This window comes from Pinus tabuliformis, chromosome 5_1 (assembly GCF_031772625.1).
Source record: "Pinus tabuliformis cultivar Carrire ecotype Pingquan chromosome 5_1, CPIR1, whole genome shotgun sequence".
Taxonomy (NCBI): Eukaryota; Viridiplantae; Streptophyta; class Pinopsida; order Pinales; family Pinaceae; genus Pinus; species Pinus tabuliformis.
This window is the reverse complement of record NC_142305.1, coordinates 979,687,599-979,706,355: the sequence shown is the minus strand read 5'-3', so window position 1 is coordinate 979,706,355 and position 18,757 is coordinate 979,687,599. Positions and strand designations below refer to the sequence as shown.

The 18,757-nt window shown below is 33.9% G+C and overlaps 1 protein-coding gene across 4 annotated transcripts; it reads left to right on the top strand.

The window, feature by feature from the left end:
* Positions 1-3,658: 3,658 nt before the first annotated feature.
* LOC149168010 (5'-3' exoribonuclease 4-like) lies at positions 3,659-16,407 on the top strand. 4 transcript variants are annotated; one of them, XR_016260591.1, is made up of 4 exons: positions 3,659-3,791; positions 4,028-5,409; positions 8,234-8,353; positions 8,544-9,604. XR_016260591.1 is itself a non-coding variant. In XM_089431624.1 (4 exons), exons 2-4 carry the CDS (start codon positions 5,305-5,307, stop codon positions 8,628-8,630), a joined length of 312 nt encoding a protein of 103 aa, XP_089287750.1. In that variant the 5' UTR covers positions 3,910-5,196; positions 5,246-5,304; the 3' UTR covers positions 8,631-9,604. The 4 variants fall into 4 exon arrangements, 2 of the variants coding, with proteins under 2 accessions (XP_089287750.1, XP_089287749.1); XM_089431624.1 differs by lacking the exon at positions 3,659-3,791 and having other exon boundaries at positions 3,910-5,196; positions 5,246-5,409; XR_016260590.1 differs by lacking the exons at positions 3,659-3,791; positions 8,544-9,604 and adding an exon at positions 16,150-16,407 and having other exon boundaries at positions 3,912-5,409.
* The last annotated feature ends 2,350 nt before the right edge of the window (positions 16,408-18,757 follow it).

The window sequence follows — 18,757 nt, the reverse complement described above, 5'->3', positions numbered from 1 at the left end:
ACTAAGGAAAAATAATTTTTGGATTTTTTCAAGTCTCCCTAGTGAGAGAATGACTTGAATTTTCAATTTATCTTGTTATTTCCAGTTTTAGAGGCAATATATTTTACCCAACAAAAAAAGGGAAATATATCAAAAGAATAAATTCTTAAACAAAAAAAGAAAAAGGGAGGAAGAGTGGGAAAAATGACATAAAAATAAGGTTGGGTCGTGTAAGAACACAAAATGAATAGAAAAAGAAATGGGGAAAAAGGGAAATTTAAGGAGGAAATTAAGGGAAATTAAAGGAGAAATTTTAAAGGAAAGGAAAGAGGAAATAGGGGGAACAAAAGTGAAAAAAAATAAATGGAAAGAAAAATATACATGTAATTTGATGGATGACATGCATCCAAGGGTGGCATAGCCTATATTTGTCTTCCCTGTTGAAATTGTTGGGGTGATTTTCGATTTCAAGAGCTTCTCGAATGATTAGAGTGTTATGAGTAGAAGCTAGGATTTTGGTTTGATTTAAATAAATGATATGCCTGGATTTGAATGAGTGCTCATTAATGGCTTGCTGTGAGAGGCGATTATGAGTAGTTTTAGCAATGTGTTATTTAAGATGGGCTTTGAAGGAACGATCAATTTGATCGATGTAGGACTTTTACATAAACAAGGAATTTGGTAAAATCCTAAAAAATAAAAGCCATATTTAAACCCCATAAAACCCTTAAGCACTTATTTCGGTCAATCAAAGATAAATTTGACCCTATGCAAGGTTCATGATTTTATCAAATTCCTTGTTCTGTGGAAATTCCTATATCAATCAAACTGGTTGTTACTTGAAATCCAACCTTAATGAACACATTGTTGAAACTACCCATAAATTCCTCTCAAAGTAAACCATTGATAAGTACTTATTCAAATCCAAGCATCTCATTTGTTTTGATCAAACCAAAATCCTATATTCTACTCCTTTTCTTACATTTTACCCGTTTTCTTAACACTCTAATCATTTGAGAAGTACTTGAAATTAAAAAAAATCACCCCAGCGATTTCAACAAAGAAGATTGATATAAGCTAAGCCAATCATGGATGTCTGTCATCCATCAACTTACTCACTAATTTCTTCCTCTTTTCATTTCTTCTATTTTCACCTCTCTTCTCCCTATTTCACCTCCCTTTTCCTTCAAAATTTCTACATTAATTTCCCTTAAAGTCCTCCTTATATTTCCCTTTTCCCCCTTCTTTTTCTCCTTTAATTTCCCTTAAATTCCTCCTTAAATTCCCCTTTCCACCTTTCTTTTTTATTCCTTTTCTACTATTAACACCTCCCACCTTTTTTACCTTACTACCTCCTTTTTATTTCATTTTAACCAAGATTACCCCCACCCTCTTTCTACTTTTTTTTAACATTTAATCTTTTAATATATTTCCCTACAATCTCTTCTGATTTCTTTTAACTTCTACCATTTTTTAACTCAATAATTATTATAATTTTTAATAATTATTTTTTAACGTGGCCAACCCCACTCATTTTGTTTGACATCTGCTTTCTCATCTCATCGTTTTCAATATCTTCATTCTATTTGGTACCAATCCCCCATTTTTTGTTTTTATTATATATTTCTACTTTAATTTTTATTTTATTTCTATTTTGATAATCAAGTATAATCTAGCCTTGGAGGGGTAGCTTAATTGGTGATGGTTGTGTAAATAAAGTATTATGTGCGAGGAGGTCCATGGTTCAAATACCTTTGATTCGTTTTGTGTGCAGAAGAGACATATGTATGCCAATTCCTCTAGATACAAACAAATATATCAAATAAAATTTATTTTTCTTCCTCATTCCCCTTTTTCTATTTAATCTCTCTTAGCACTTGTTTAGGATATCATTAAAGCTTTCATGTCCTTGAAGATGGGTGGAGTGTCCACCCGAAACATTAGACAAACAAATCATCAACACAATTTTATTCCGAAAAGTTTCTAACATATTTATTTAATTTTTAAATTTAATTTAGATTAATTTTCTAAAATTGTTTGAAAGTTTTGTTTTAAATTTTTTTTTTTTTTTTGAAAATGTGCCCTTTTTTAAATATTTAATCTGACTTTTCTTTAAAAATTAAGATACCTATTTTTTTAATTAAAAATATTATAACAAATTGTGTTATATTACAATTTTTTTTAAATGGTGTTTTTTATGATTTTATTTATGTTGGTGATGATTTTTTAAACTATAACTAAAAAAATGTTGCAATTTTAATGCTCTATTGAAAAGGGAGTAACATTATCATAGGTGGAGGTCTCAAATGAGTTGTAATTAACCATTAAAAAAATTTGCTATTGGTAGAACCACCCTCTATTTTGGGTGCCAATTTTTAAGGTTTTTCATTGTCATGATATTTAGTTTTAATGTCATGGTTGAAAGTGTTGGAAGCTAGGTTTTTTGTACTCATGATATCTTGTTTTTAATGCTATGGTTGAAAAATGTTGAAATTTTAAGGTTTTTTGTAGTCGTGATTTTTCTTTTTAATTCCATGGTTGAAAAATGTTGAAATTTTAATTCTAAAAAAGTGGTGTTACTAATAGCACCACTTTTGGATTTAGAGGTGTTTTTTTTTTTACGCAACAATATGAGTGTTTAGGGTTGCTGGACTTATGTCAGTTGTAGTGGTGTTACTAATAGCACCACTTTTCCATTTAGGGGTGTTTTTTTTAATATATTTTACGCAACAATATGAGTGTTTAGGGCTGCTGGACTTATGTCGATTGTAGATTCTGTGAATATCCCAGATTTTAATCAAGAGAGAGGTTAAACGATTAGCCTCTCCTGACCAGCAAATTCCAAGATATTCCCAAAATTTGCCGTTGACATTAGGATGTCCTTTCAAAGCTAGAGCGATGTTTTTATGCTTACAATTCTAGATAAGTGAGAAACTTTGTTTTGGTGCTATGGAAAAAAAGTGGTAATCTTTGAAAGTGTCCAAAATACTTACATTTTTGCATCAATGACTTGTAGAATAATTTGTTTCAGAGATTTCTTGTAGATGTTACTAGAATGTGTTTTAATTTTCCTCTCTGAAAAACAACATTCATATAAAAATATTTTATAAAATTTTCAAATTAACTCCATTTGCTGAAACTACATAAGAAAAATGCACTAAAAAAATTTAAAAATAAAACTTAAAAAAAACAGTAATTTAAATTTATCTATCAAATCAATAAAAATAAATGGAACCCGCAATTTAAAATTTTAGAAAATGAATAAAAATAAATGGGACCCGCAATTTAAAATTTTAGAAATTCACCGGATAAATTTATCATCTCTACCTTTTAACCTCCGATCAATAATCAAATCAATTTCAAATATTTGTAACTAAAACAAAAACAAAAATGAAAGCAAAAAATAATCCCTACATTATATATAACTTTGAAATTATTCTCGATTTTACCTTGGAGATTTAATTTTTTTCTCAAATATAATTTCATAATCATTGACTTGCATTTTGTGAAAAATCTACTTAATATATCACTTCGAATATTTGGATATTATTTTGTAGTATTTAGGTAACCTTGACATCCACGTGGTGTTGCTCTGCTACACGTGAGCATCTGTAATCCCAACAAAGACACCTCGATGCCACAAACATTGCTCTACATTTTCTTATCAGTCCCTGCCATCTAGCAATGGCCAGGGACTATAGTAATCCAAATGCGTTGCGATAGCATTAAACTAAACCGCTATGTTATTAATTTACGGTGATTATTGGAGGGTGAGCAAAGTTTGCAAATGCGACTGTGTTTGCTATCGCCGGGTAACTAAAGTCTTCAAAAGCGCCATCTTATTGGCCTCTTCCCCAGGCGGAAGATGCTGGCCCATAGTTTATTTTGTTTTAAACCTGTTTATTATTAGTGGTGGTCAAGGAGTTGTTAGTATTAATGTTAATATTAGTTTGAATTAGTTTGAATTATTTGCAGGATTGTTTGAGCATATTAGCAGGTTTGAGGGTTTGAGCATATTGGCTCATATTGGCAGGTGTTGTGCATGCAGGTGGTGTAGTTGTCCGTGCAGGTGTGGGTGTTTTGCTGGCCTGTGGAGAACAGCTAAATCCACTAGAGCAGTTCGATGCGCTGTTTCATACAGTGAGATTCAATGTCTTCTTCCAATTCATTTTCTCTGGAATTCCATCTGCTGTTTTCAAATTTCCCGTATCTACTATATTTCAAGCCAGATTCCTGCATCTTGGAGGTTTATCTACGTTACTGGGAAAGGTAAGGATATGAACCTCCTTTCAGTATTTGATCCTGTTGGGTGCGCAGGTGGGCGACAACGTTGAGGGCCTTCTCCATCCAGAAGGGCACAGTGGAGTGGACTATATGCAAGAACCAGATTCGGGAATACCCACTTTCCTCCTACGTCTGTAAATCAAAAAGCCCTGTACTTACCATTCTCGATTTCTCACTACCATTTGTTTTTTAGTGTTATGCTTCAGGGGAACACTCTCTCTTCCCAGCTGAGCTCAGGTAGCGAGGATGACCAGCCCAATCACTTACAGGAGATTTGCAGAGCCAGCTGGTCCACACAGTCCATCCATAAACACAACTAAAGCGGCAAGAGGATTGTTACAGTTTAAATGTTGTTCTGAAAGCATTTGTCTGTCAACATGGTATGCTTCAGCAGACCTGTACAGTCGTGATGACATTGGCGAAGGTGCAAGAGTGATGACAGTGTTGTGGTGCAGCGTGATTAGCAGGTTCTGCAGCAGTCTCTTCCACAACAGTCTTCAGACCTTCATGGCACAATCAATAGAACAGTTAAGGGCGCAACCAAAGTTATTAAATGGTGGAGCAGTTATGTGGGAGTTAAGAGGGTTCATGGATGTTGGGCATGTGTGCACCAACCGGAAACTCTGAAACTAGTTCAACAACAGGATAAGGGGTTAAGACTGGAACAACCAGAAGGTATGATGTTGGGTAAGTTGCCTCTGCTACTTTCTCTGTCGCAAATGGATAGGGGAGGGGCAGAACAGGGAGGATAGGTCGGGCAACATCTGCAGAATCTGCTTGCTGCATCCTAGGGCTGACAGTCAGGGAGACGGTTAAACAACAGGGCATGGAGCTTAGAGGGTTAAATTTAAGCCAGCAGCTAAGGTAGCAAAAATAGCAATGGCGGTGACATCTGTTTGGGGAGCTATGACATCTGTTGGGCCATCACCTAAGGTAGCAATCTGTTTGGGGAGCTATGACATCTGTTGGGCCATCACCTAAGGTAGCAAGAAGAGCAATGGTGCTGCCATCTGTTTGGGAAGCTACTGCGAGGCTGATTTGATGGAGGTTAACGTAAGTCAGGTCATTTGTACGTGTTACCTGCTAATTATTCATTGTGTACACATTTCATTCCATTCCACATTATGCATGCAGCATCCGCTACGTGTAAGTTACTTTTGTTGTTATATAATAAAGTTAGAAATGATTTCGTGGTTACCTCGCTTCCGCTTTTATTTTTGCTTCAGCTCCACTACATTGGTCTATTTCAGGTACTGTTTATGTTATTACATTGTTTTGATATATTTTAGCCTCTGCAGGGTTTCAGTTTTTTACGTAGGGTGTGTACGATTTAGTTTTTGATATATTTCAGTCTCTGTAGGATTTGAGTTTTTTACCTAGGTTGTGTACGATTTCAGTTTTTATCTTGGCAAGTTACGGTTACCATTTGCTCTCGCGGCGTCTTGCATTAACCGGCATTTAGGAGCCTGAAGGAGAATATGTATTTCAGGTGAATTTAGACACTTTTAACGCTCCTTAGGATAGCGTCTTGCATTAACTTTTCCCATTTCTACTCTGCCTAAGAACTGTTTATCTTGCAAACCATGATTTGCTTTTTTCCTTAGTTATCATTATTGTAACATTTGTCTAGGATAGAAATTCCAAGAAAGCACTATGAAAATCTGTTGTTCAAGGTTTAACATTCCTCTTTATAACCTTTCTTATCTGTATAACTCCCTTCAAACCCTCAGAACAAGACTAGACACAGTAGAACCCTAGAAACAGCTTAGCCACCTTAAGACAATTTGACAAACTTCCTACAAGCAAACAACCTTACATCTTATAGAAGGATTTAGAACACCACCGACTTAGGAGTCTTATAATTCATGAAGTATGCCTACACACTTGAAGATGCTTAGGAGTCTTAGAGTCAAAACCTAGATGCTTATTAGTATTTCACATACGCACCATGCCGATGATTAGACCAACCTTATAACAATTGAACTCACCTCTGACCTTGAAGTCATCCAGTCTTACAGGAATCTAGTATCCATCTAAACCAACCAAAAAACCACCTTTAGCTTGAGCATGTGGATGCTTAGGAACTACCAATCACACTCACCAGGAGCTTGAACCTGAGGATGAGCTAGTAGCCATCAAGAAGCCAACCAAACAACCAACCAGGCTTAGGATTATATTACCTTCGAGAACTAGAACTTTCCTTACAAGCACCCTTCAGACCAAGACAATGAACCTTGAGCTTTAGGATTTAGATGCTTTTGCAGTATGCCAACACCACACCATTGAGCACAATACCTTGAATTGGTTTTATGAGCATAAGAGCAGCTCGCTCTATGGTACAATAAAAAGAGCTGAAACTGTTTTATGCCCTGGCATAAGTCCATCTTAATTATGGACTCAAAATAGTTATTTTTGGGTACAATAAACAGTTCAAACTATTTTATGAACGGGCATAAGCCCATCTTAATTATGGATGGGCTCAAATTAAAATATTAAATATTTTAAGTATTTAAATAGGTCCATCTTAACTATGAAGATGGAACTCAAACTATTTAAAGTTTGGGTCAATCTTAAATATGAACTCTTTAAGGTTTAATAGATCTCTGCCATATACAACGAAAGTATGGCTAGCTGATTTATTCAGGGAAAGATGTATAGATTTGTAGGATCTGTTATGCAGGCCCAATATGAAAAGAAAATTAAGATGGGTAAATTGTTTGCTAATAGGTCCTAGCTTAATTTTTATAAATTTTTGTTGGGCCGCTTTCTTCTACTTTTTTGACATGAGATCAGAACTTTGTTTCCTTTTCATTTTATTTTATTTCACAGTCCACATGTGACACACGTGACAGATCTCTTCCACCCCAGGTTATAAGAGCACCTAGCTACTCTCCGTGCAATAAAGAGTAATCACAGAAGGGAGGTACTGATTGATTCAATCTATGCCAAACTTAAAAGCTTAAGAGATCATTGTTTGAACCATATGCTGATTAATTTTATGTTTAGAATTTTGAGATGCCCTTTAACCAATTGGCAATATACAAAGTAAACATATACAGTCTAGAACTTTATAGGAATTCCATCCTTGGGAATCTCCATCTAGTACCTATCGGACGGGAGAACATAAATAGTCTTTTCCATGTAAGATATAGCTCTGCCTCTGAGTATATACCTATGGTGATGATACAAGTCATCACTTTCCCTGGTCAGCAAGAAAAATGCTACCTTTGTCAACATTATGCTAATAATTGAGCAGTTTCTCAACATCTGGACCTTGCGAGAGTACTTGGAGTGTGACATGAAGTTTTTGTGAGGAATGATTTCCTTTACTGAGCACTGACTTTCTGTAACTGTACATGGTGTTGCACAACGTTTTTGTGCTGCAAAAGATGTAGCTCAAGCAATAAGTTTGTCTGCTATTGAAGAACTACTTCATACCCCTTCAAAGCAAGTTGTCTTAAATAAGATTCAAGTAACTGTACATGGTGTTGCACAACGTTTTTGTGTTGCAAAAGATGTAGCTGAAGCAATAAGTTTCTCTGCTATTGAAGAACTACTTCATACCCCTTCAAAGCAAGTTGTCTTAAATAAGATTCAAGTAGAAATTCAACGTTTCTGATTTACATTGTGCATTTTTCAGAGTACAGAAGAAGAAAGATTGAGAAAAGAGTTTGAGGCAAAAGGTAAAGTTATGGGCTTAAAAGAGAAATTAGAAGTCCATGACTCAAATGTCATTACCCCTAGGACAAAATTTATGGCTACACTGTCTATAGTTATGTAGTACTGTGTACATTTAAGATTAAACAATGACCTCCCTCTTAAAAGTAACTTTCATCTTTTTTAGGAAGCTAGAATTGTTGATGTCTTGTAATCTTGTTTGCCTTTCATGACTAATTCATATAATTGCGATTTGTTTCTACGTTTCATCTCTAATGTGTGCTGAACTGCTTTTTTTAATTCAATCTTGAAGGTTATATTGTCTGATGCAAATGTTCCTGGTGAGGTGGAACACAAATTCATGTCCTATATTCTTCTCCAAAGAAACCTCCCTGGTTTCAATCCAAATACGCGTCACTGCTTGTATGGATTAGTAAGTGCTCTGATTTCTAAAAAGAATGGCGTTGCTTGAACCTGACATGTGGTATTTTAGGTTAATTGATTGATATTTTACTAAGACATATGCTATCTCTTCATTTAGCTAATGATGATTTTATTTGATAACATACATTTACTTTTGTGTACAATTTGTATGATTTTAAAAGCTGCTTTTGCAACTCCAGGATGCAGATTTAATTATGTTGGCATTGGAAACTCATGAAATCCACTTCTCAATTTTAAGAGAGGTTGTTGACTTCTTTGCAACATAAACACTGATATTTTGTTTCCGGATATTCTGGGATTACCATGTAAGAGATAGCTCTGCATCTGAGTATATACTTGTGGTGATGATACTGGTCATCACTTTCCCTCGTTAGCAAGAAAAATGCTACCTTTGTCAACATTATGCTAATAATTAAGCAGTTTCTCAACATCTGGACCTTGCGAGAGTACTTGGAGTGTGACATGAAGTTGTTGTGAGCAATGATTTCCTTCTGCACATGCCTACATTAGAAATCCGTGAGGTTCGTACATGATTTACGACATTCCTGTAGTGCTTTTCTTTTATTGACAAATCACAAAAAAGCCTTTACCACTGGCTTTGTTATACTGGTGTTTCCCCTTTAACTGGTCATCATTATCTGATTAGGAAATTATATTCCTTGTTATGAAATGAATTCTACAGAAAGTGCTAGTGTGGCTATAAACCACATGAGCTCTTTCCCATAATAGAGTACATATACAAATATTGATACTAATACCTAGAGCTTAACTATGATGCCAAGTGTTACTAGTTTGACATAATGATAGCTATACTTATCACACTAAAGGCACTCATACTAACTTAGTTGCATAAGAGCTTCGGTAATCACGAGCTCATACATGTTGAAACAGAGTTTCACTGACCTAGTAGGTAATGAATACGGGTAACCTCTGTACTCATTATGACCTTTCTCCAGCTTTCTCAATGGTGTTCATTGTAATAGAGTAGACTCAAACATAGTGAAAGCAAAGGACCATGCTTCTGGTTTCAACGCATACATGTGATAGGATTACCTTGCTTTGAACATACGACATTACCCTAATTAACAGTGATATCAATCTAAACGGTATTAGTTCATGGTTCAGAGTAAGCTACTAGGTATAAGTAAATCATAACAAGCAAGTATCATGACCATTCTGTTTAAGTACTGTATTCTAATTCCATAAGTAAGAAGAGGTATGGATATGTTATGGATATTCAATAAGCTCAATCATGCTTTTTGTATTCCTTATCACTTTTCCTTTACAATGGTTAACCCTATCGTAATCAATGGTATTACTAGTATTCCACTTACTATAAGCATTTACAAGGTATGTAACTCAATGTGCAACACCAGGACTCAGATTCGTATAAGCTAAACCAGCTCTGTTCTATCAAGCTGTAACACTACTTAGTACACTGGTTCTACTTCATTACTAGTATCCTGTTGGTATCAGGGTGCAATCAACTTGCTGATGGATGTTAACTGACATAAGCAGTCTCAGCAGCTCAGTAGACAATTCCAGTCCCAAAGGTACACACAATCACTTCCTGTTCTATATCCATTTTCATTGTTCAACTTGCCATTATGATTTTGTGACTTGTAGTTGCATTGCATTACTAAACACAGTATGACAAAATATAGTCCCACTTGACTGAGAAAAGTACAGCTCTAGCACTTAGTTAGCTACAGTGGTCTTACTTTCCCGATACTCTGCCTCGCAGCCCCATTTCTGTTGCTTTAACAAGATCAAAATTTGTTGCTTTAACAAGGTCAAAATATGGGATCAACTACTTTCCCGGTTCCACTCGACAGGGACTTGCTGCCCCGCAACCTCCCTTGTTAACAATATGTTTCTCTTATCTTTCTTCCTTTATTTTTATTTCCTAGAAAGAAATGTTAAAGGAGAAAGTTTCAATGAGTTATTTATGAAAATTTGAGGATGATATTTATTAATGGAGTGAATTAAGCACTTAGGTTTTAAGGTTTACCAAGTATATTGGAAACAAGATATTCATCTATTCCTTTCATCATTTAGATCATGATTTATGAAGCTCATATCACTACTTAAGCCAATAATATTTGAGGATAGTCATTACCACCACCATTAAAGTTTTGTATTTTTTCAAAATCACATAAATATTTTTTGTGTCTTGCTCATGTTGACTATCATTTGATCTTACTCTTGACATTTGGACAACATTTGACCTTACTCTTGATATTTGGGAAAATAAAGTATTAGGTGAGGCAATATTTAGTTTAGCGAAATGTTGAAAACCTAACTCCCTATTAGCATCAAACACATGGATTATGCAACAAAGAATCAAAATCAAAACAAAGGACACCTAAATAAAAGAAAAGAAACTAAATAAGAAGAAAAATAAGTGATCTAAGGTAAATGCTACTCCTAAAAGTAACTAAGTGAACTAGTTCTTAAGAATCTAACCATTAATAGAAAGGGAATCTGGTTCTTCTTCTAGAATTTGTAATGAATCAATGCTAGTTCCAGATTTTTAGCAATTTGTTAAGGTCCAAGCCATAAGTTTTAGAACCTCTAGCACTTAAGCTCTAGCACTTAGTTAGCTACAGTGGTCTTACTTTCCCGGTACTCTGCCTCGCAGCCCCATTTCTGTTGCTTTAACAAGATCAAAATTTTTTGCTTTAACAAGGTCAAAATATGGGATCAACTACTTTCCCGATTCCACTCGAGGCAGGGACTTGCTGCCCCGCAGCCTCCCTTGTTAACAATATGTTTCTCTTATCTTTCTTCCTTTATTTTTATTTCCTAGAAAGAAATGTTAAAGGAGAAATTTTCAATGAGTAATTTATGAAAATTTGAGGGTGATATTTATTAATGGAGTGAATTAAGCACTTAGGTTTTAAGGTTTACCAAGTATATTGGAAACAAGATATTCATCCATTCCTTTCATCATTTAGATCATGATTTCTGAAGCTCATATCACTACTTAAGCCAATAATATTTGAGGATAGTCATTACCACCACCACTAAAGTTTTGTATTTTTTCAAAATCACATAAATATTTTTTTTGTGTCTTGCTCATGTTGACTATCATTTGATCTTACTCTTGACATTTGGACAACATTTGACCTTACTCTTGACATTTGGGAAAATAAAGTATTAGGTGAGGCAATATTTAGTTTAGCGAAATGTTGAAAACCTAACTCCCTATTAGCATCAAACATATGGATTATGCAACAAAGAATCAAAATCAAAACAAAGGACACCTAAATAAAAGAAAAGAAACTAACTAAGAAGAAAAATTAGTGATCTAAGGTAAATGTTACTCCTAAAAGTAACTAAGTGAACTAGTTTTCAAGAATCTAACCATTAATAGAAAGGGAATCTGGTTCTTCTTCTAGAATTTGTAATGAATCAATGCTAGTTCCAGATTTTTAGCAATTTGTTAAGGTCCAAGCCATAAGTTTTAGAACTTTGTGTGTTTTCCCTTTAGTTCGTTGACATGATCCCACTTCAAAAGCAAGTTACCTTCAACAAAAAATTATAAGCAACTTTATGTTTATCAAACCGCCCCTTCACTACTTGTTGGTGTGTTTCAAACTTCTTTTTAGCCTTCCCATTTGTTCCTCCAACACACTGAGTGCATCAATTTCTTTTTGCATGGAGGAAAGGGGCTAACCTCTTGAGGTCTATGACAATTGTAAAGATGATAGGTAAATTATTTTTCAGTATATTTCCTCATGATCATATACCAACAAATATGGAGAATTATGCAAGATCCTTATTTTAATCCCCACTAATATCATAATTAATCATGTTAATGGGTTGTGTGGGCATGTAAATGTAAAATGGTTAAAGGATTTGAAACAATTATAATTATATTTTGTAAAGTAAAATGCCAAACAAACGATGAAGAGGTGGAGCCTTGATGTTGATCATGAGAAGGCAAGAGGGAGGGAAGCTAGCAAGGGGGATATGGTAGAAAATCTAACCATGGAAATATCCATACCAATACATTGATTGGCTGATTTAATTAATCATAAAGTCTAAGAATTTCAAAATTCCCAAGAAAATATTTAAGGAAAAGGATATGGTAGTTGAAGTACCAATTTCTATAATTATTGAAGTAGTTGGGATGGAGCCACATGTTTTCTCCAGGGTATGGGTAGAGTGCCCATCCAAATACTTCTAATAATATCACTTTAAGCTTATGAACTAACCATGAAATTAGTAGATTTGACATGAAATCAGAGGGAGAAGAAACCTGGAATGGGGATAACAAAAGAATCTCTGGTGTGAAAAAAAAAAGGCAGACACCCATGAATGGATTATGTAAAGAAGGAGGATTTGATGTGTATGGGAAGGAAGAGAGCCATGAAGGAACAAAAGAGATAGTCACCCACAAAAAATGGGTGCAAGGAAGACATTAGTAAATTCGAAAAATTTATTGATAAAACTGAATGTAATGTCCCAAAAACCTGAGCTATTGTGTATAATTTTGTTCTAGGTGCTTGTGGGGCAAGGAACTGAAGCATTAAGAGATGACACTATCGAGGGAGTGATGAAGTAGTGAAGAGGCTAATTTTATAGTACAATAAAACTGAGAAGATGCCCATGAATAAGTGTGAGATTATGACTCTTTGGGGTTTAAGGGGAACTTGCTAGTTTTATGTGGATGAAGGAGAGTGGCCTTCATCCTTTCACATAAGTGACTTGTGAACTTAAAATATATAATGTAAATTCTATTCAAATTGAAATAGAAATAATGTTGACGAATGCGTATATTTATGTGTCTGCCTACTGAATTTACACTATGTTTCATGGCATGAATTGTGCTTTTGGCTTTGATGATTGTACAATATTCATATGCCTTCTTGTTGAAATTCCAAATGTATTCATGGTGATGTTTATGTAAGGCTATAATACGCTTTTTTGAAGAAAACTTATGGCTAAATAGATGGATAATTGTAGCCCCTTATGCCTCTTGGGATAGAATTTATGTCTTAGATATGAAGGAAGGGTCTACACCAAACTTAGAGAAAATAATCCCTAATGGGTAATAGAGGATAGGTTGTTCAATTAATTGACAAACCTGATTATGGGATTAAAATCCATTGTAAATCATAACCCTAATGAAAAAGTAAATGTCTTTATTTTATAGTGAAGAATATGAGGATGGAGTCTTCAAAAAATGTTTGATATTGAAGGTTAAAAAGTTCACTAATGAACTCCTAAATTGGTAAAATCTATTGAAAGGCTTAATTGGGCTTGCATAACCTTTTACATGAATGAAAATAAGAATTCTTGTTGGGGTAGTTGTTTGGTAGAGTAGCTGAAAGGAACCCATATTTTGGATAAGATTTAAGCACTATATAAGCCACATGTTCACCCTAAAAGCCCTTACTAAGCCCTATATAATGTGTTATTACATTTATATTGTTCTATTGTTAGGTTGTCTAGAACCTTTCATTATGTTGTTTGTCTCCTATATATATACTAAAGAGACCTAGTCTTAGGATCTCCAAATCTTGTTTTATACATTACATTCATTGTAAAAGGAGGATCCTCCTCAAAGTGGAGTGTAATTATTGCTTTATTATTATTTGTAAGATGGAAGGTTCATAACATTGGTATTAAAGCATACAAACCTGGAGTTTTGCTACTTTAAACATGTCATCTTGGCATTTTCACTATAAATTTTTCCTTGAATGATTTAGATGGTAAAACTTTGGGCTTATTGAGGAGAGATATCTGGGAAATTTTGGTTAAAAGTTTAAATGTGATTTCATTACACTTTTGGATATATGCACTATGGAAGTTATGGTTGTTGATTGGTCCTAAAATCTATTTCAAATGAGTCATCTTGACATTTTCACTATAATTTTTTTTTGAAGATGTTTCAAAATGTGAAATTTTGAGGAGGTTGAAGAGAAATAAGAAAGAATTTCTAGTAAAAAATTTAAATTCTCATTTTTCATAATTTATGAGATATAGCATATAGAATATAGGGTTTTTTAATGGTCATGAAATCACTTTCAAATGAGTGATCATGACATTTTCGCTCTAATTTTTTTATAGTACACTTAAAACTATGAAAAATTATGATATCTAAGAAGATATAATAAAGTATTTTAGATACAATTTTTAGAATTATATTTGAATAGTTGGACAAGTTTCATACCTTAAAATTTTCTCTTGGGAAGAGCCCAAAAATCAACAAGTTTTCGAAAAGCTATCATAACTTTCAATTGGCAAAACAAATTTTGGTCAAACTAGTGGAATTGTAGAGAAGACATATCAGAGTATCACAGGAAAAACATTTAGATTCAAAAGGGCTCAATCTCAAAGATATAATGAAAAAATTTAGTCATTCAAATGTTCTCTAAATTATTTTTTTCAATATTTGGCATATAAGTGACATAACTTTCGATTAGAATATAAAATATTTTTTTATTGGATGAAAGTCGTGATAAATATAAGTACTACTACTATGCCTCCAAAATTAAAGCTACTACACCAGTTAAATCTCTGAAAGGCTCATCCACAACTCATGAATAAAGTGAAGACTTATAATTTAGGTTCAACTAATTAGAAAAGAAAGTTAACAAAATGGATGGTAGTCTTTTTTAAAATGTGGATTTATCAGGTTCTCAAGAAAACATCAAAAGAGAAAGGTGGATGAAATGGAAAAGATGTTGAATTGAAACAAGGAAGATATACAAAATTCTATAAATACCATGGAAAATATTTTCTTGGAGAGGCTTCCTAAAATGGGTATTGAGATCCAAGGAATTCATGAAAATACAAAGAACATTATGTTGTAGATCAATCACATATGGGAAATATTTTATCACAACTGGATAGCATATATATTGAATATCATAACAATAAGCATTATTTTTCACTTTAAGATTCACATCATTAGGGCTTCAAGTCAGCACCAAGAAACTATTACATTCTAAAGACGATGTTATTATGAAAAAATGGTACATTCATTTGTACACAATAGAAGGCACTCAAAGTCAGTAAGTATGTACAAAGGACACATTTTGAGCTAGAAACATTATGAAAGGAAAAAATCAAAATGTTTTCCCAAAGTTGACTTAAAAAATCAACTCTCACGAGTGTTCCAAAGACGTTTATTCATGACCTTGTATTATTTTCTTCGATAGCTACAAGGGTCGCTAGAAGTCCAGTTAGCACCCCTGGGGAAAAATTGCTTGAAAAACACTAAATTTCTTGACATGATGGGCTGACCATTCAAGCATTGAACCCAAATAAGCCTTAATGGCAGGAGGATGGTATCTCATCTAATTTATGAGGCAAAGGAGGGAAAGAGTGTCCAAAATTTGTATAAATGCAAGAGCATGGAGAGACAAAAACAAGAAGTTATGCATTGTTATGCTGCCAAAATTGATCCAAAGAAATCAAACATACCAAAATTGGGAGAATTCCACCATTTGAGAGTGTTTTCTTTGCTTCTTTGAGAGAGTAAGAGCTTGCAAAAGAGATTGAGAAGGGGAAATCCTTGTTGAGAGCTATTGAACACCATTTCTCAATCAACTCTCTTCAAGTGTATTTGATATTCATTTGTAAGTCTTCCACTACCAAAAAACATTAAACAGGATCCTTTTCCTACCCCTTTGTCGATTTGTTTTGTTGCACATGCTTGTTTCATGTTGTTTTAGTTTAGCTATGTTAATGCATTATTTCCACTTAATTCAATGCTTTGTTAGTCCATGTTTAATCACTAACACCACTCATTGTTTGTATTTTTCCTTGTAGGAAGCAACCAACTGCAAAAAAGGTGGATTTATGACTCATATGTTATCAAATACTCCATACAAATTAATATGAGGAAGTTTGATAGTAATGATCCTATAACATGGATAGTTTAGATGGAGAAATTATTTGATCTATACCAAGTGGCATACTTACAAAAGGAAAATATTGTAGCGATGGTGTTATAACAAGATCAACATGTATGGTATCAATGTCTTTGTGAAAGGAAAAAAAAAATAGTGTATATTGGTCCATTTTTTGCAAAGGAATTGATAGCACTTTATGGGTATATTAAGAGCTATATATTCTTTAGTAAATTAGTAAACGTTCAATAGAAAGGTTTAATTACAGAGTGCATTCCCCAATCCCAAAAATTGAGTCATAAGGTCATGAATATTGCAAAGGACAATTTTTTAGACACATTGATGGGAACTTTAAAGGAAAGCATAAAAAACAAGGTGTGTCTCTTTAAATCTAAATCCCTAGAGCATGATTTCATTCTAGCAAGGAAAATTGAAAGTAAAATTATGGCTACTAGAAAATTGGTTAGTAATAACTACAAAGAATATCATTCTCCCTCACCTAAATCAACAAGTGTGACACCTCAACAATTGAATGAAAGAAGAGAAAATTGACTATGTTCAGGTTATGTAACCAACTCACAAAACAAAACAAAAGATATATCAACGACTTGAAAATAAGCCTCTTTGATGAGGCAACCTCCTTTTATATCTCATAAATGAACAATTCCTAGATGATACAAATGATAAGACCTCCTTGGTATATATATGAATCTAAAGGTTCACAATATAATCAAGGCCTAAATAACAATAGTAATGTAACAACAACAATAAAAATAGTTTTCTTCTATGGGGCACAACAATAACAATATGGGGGATACTAGTAATACAATGACCTAACATTCCCCTCTCCATCAAAAAGGTTGTCCTCAACGTTTGAGTAGTTTTGGATTCTTTTGTATAAAATACTCATCCTCCCATGTGGAATCTTCAACAGGTAAGTTCTTCCACTTAATGAGATATTTTGAAATTGATTGATTATGTAGCGGTCAGGTTCTTGTTTCCATGACTTCTTCAGGCTCCAATATGATCTTTCCTTGCTCATCAATTTCTAGAAATATTGTTTGACCTAGGAGCTTGTCACCTCTAACCTTTTATAAGCATGAAACATGAAAAAATAGGTGTACGAGAGAAGATGGAGGCAACTCCAATTTGTATTCCATAGTACTAGTATTATGAAACACCTTATAAGGACCATAGTACTTGGGTGATAATTTATATCCTTCTTAGCTTTCTTAAGGGACATTTTTTTATGTGGTTTTATCTGTAAAAATACCCATTCACCTAATTCAAAACTTCTTTCACTGCGATGTTGATATACCTGTTATTTCATTCGATTATGTGCCAGATTCAAGTTATCCTTTAAAGAAATGGATAATTTTTTTTATGCTCTATGTGATCTTATATTGCTTGAACCTCATAATTTTCTTTTGATATCCATAAAGCGCCATACAAAGGGATCATTTTTACTGCGGTATAGAAGGAAGTGTTATACCACCATTCTTCCATAACTAACCACTTGACCCATTATGTTTGGTTATCGAATACAAAGCAACGAAGACATCCTTCCAACATTTGTTCACTATTTTAGTTTTCCCATGAAATTGAGGATTATAAGATGAGCTATGAGCTAATTGAGTACCAAGACAAGAAAATACTTTTGTCTAAAAATTTCTAGTGAAAATGAGATCTTTGTCGCTTACAATAATCTTTGGCTTTCCATGTAGCTTTTGAATTGTTTCCATAAATTAAATAATGATTTTACTGGATTTGAAAGGATGGGATAGTGAATAGAAGTGTGCATACATGGTAATTCTATCAACTACCACCATGATGGCACTATTTCCTTCAGACTTGGGTAAACCTGTGATAAAATCCATTGAGGCCTCCTCCCAATGTTGACTTGGAATGGCTAAAGGTTGTAATAGACCTGGGGTCTTAATTGTCTCAACTTTGTTTTTTTGGAAAACCAAACATTCTATCACAAACTTTTGAATATCAAATTTAAGGCCATCCCAAAAAAAATCCTTCTTGACCTTGTGGTAAGTTTTTAAAAATCCTGAGTGCCCTCCTAAAAGAGAGGTGTGCAATTCCAAAAGAATCTTTTGTTTGAGTTGGTAGTTCTTACATAGATATAAGCGACATTTTTACCATAATGAATCATTTTTCCAGATAAATGTATCATATGTATTGGGATCTTTCTGCAATTTTTGAATGAATGTCCACACCTCTTCATCATTCTTCCATCAATCCCTTACTTCAGTTATCCAATCATATTGGATAATAGAAACGGCACAAAGAAATGCTTCTACATCCTCATCCCCTCTTGAGAGTGCATATGCAACAACATTTTTCTTCCCTTTTTTGTATATGATTTCAAATTCATAGCCCAACATCTATGGGACCCATTTTTGTTGCTCTTCTGAAGATAATATTTATTCTAAAAAGTATTTGAGACTATCATGATATGTTTTTACCTTGAAGTGTCTTCCCATTAGGTATGGGCACCATTTCTTTAGGGAATGTAGTAT

Bases quoted from the DNA above. Each gene is read 5' to 3' on its own strand.
- LOC149168010 (XM_089431624.1), top strand. From the start codon at position 5,305: ATGGAGGTTAACGTAAGTCAGGTCATTTGTACGTGTTACCTGCTAATT. The intron at 5,410-8,233 runs GTAAGTTACTTT...TCAATCTTGAAG, and splicing joins GCATGCAGCATCCGCTACGT to GTTATATTGTCTGATGCAAA. The intron at 8,354-8,543 runs GTAAGTGCTCTG...TTGCAACTCCAG, and splicing joins GTCACTGCTTGTATGGATTA to GATGCAGATTTAATTATGTT.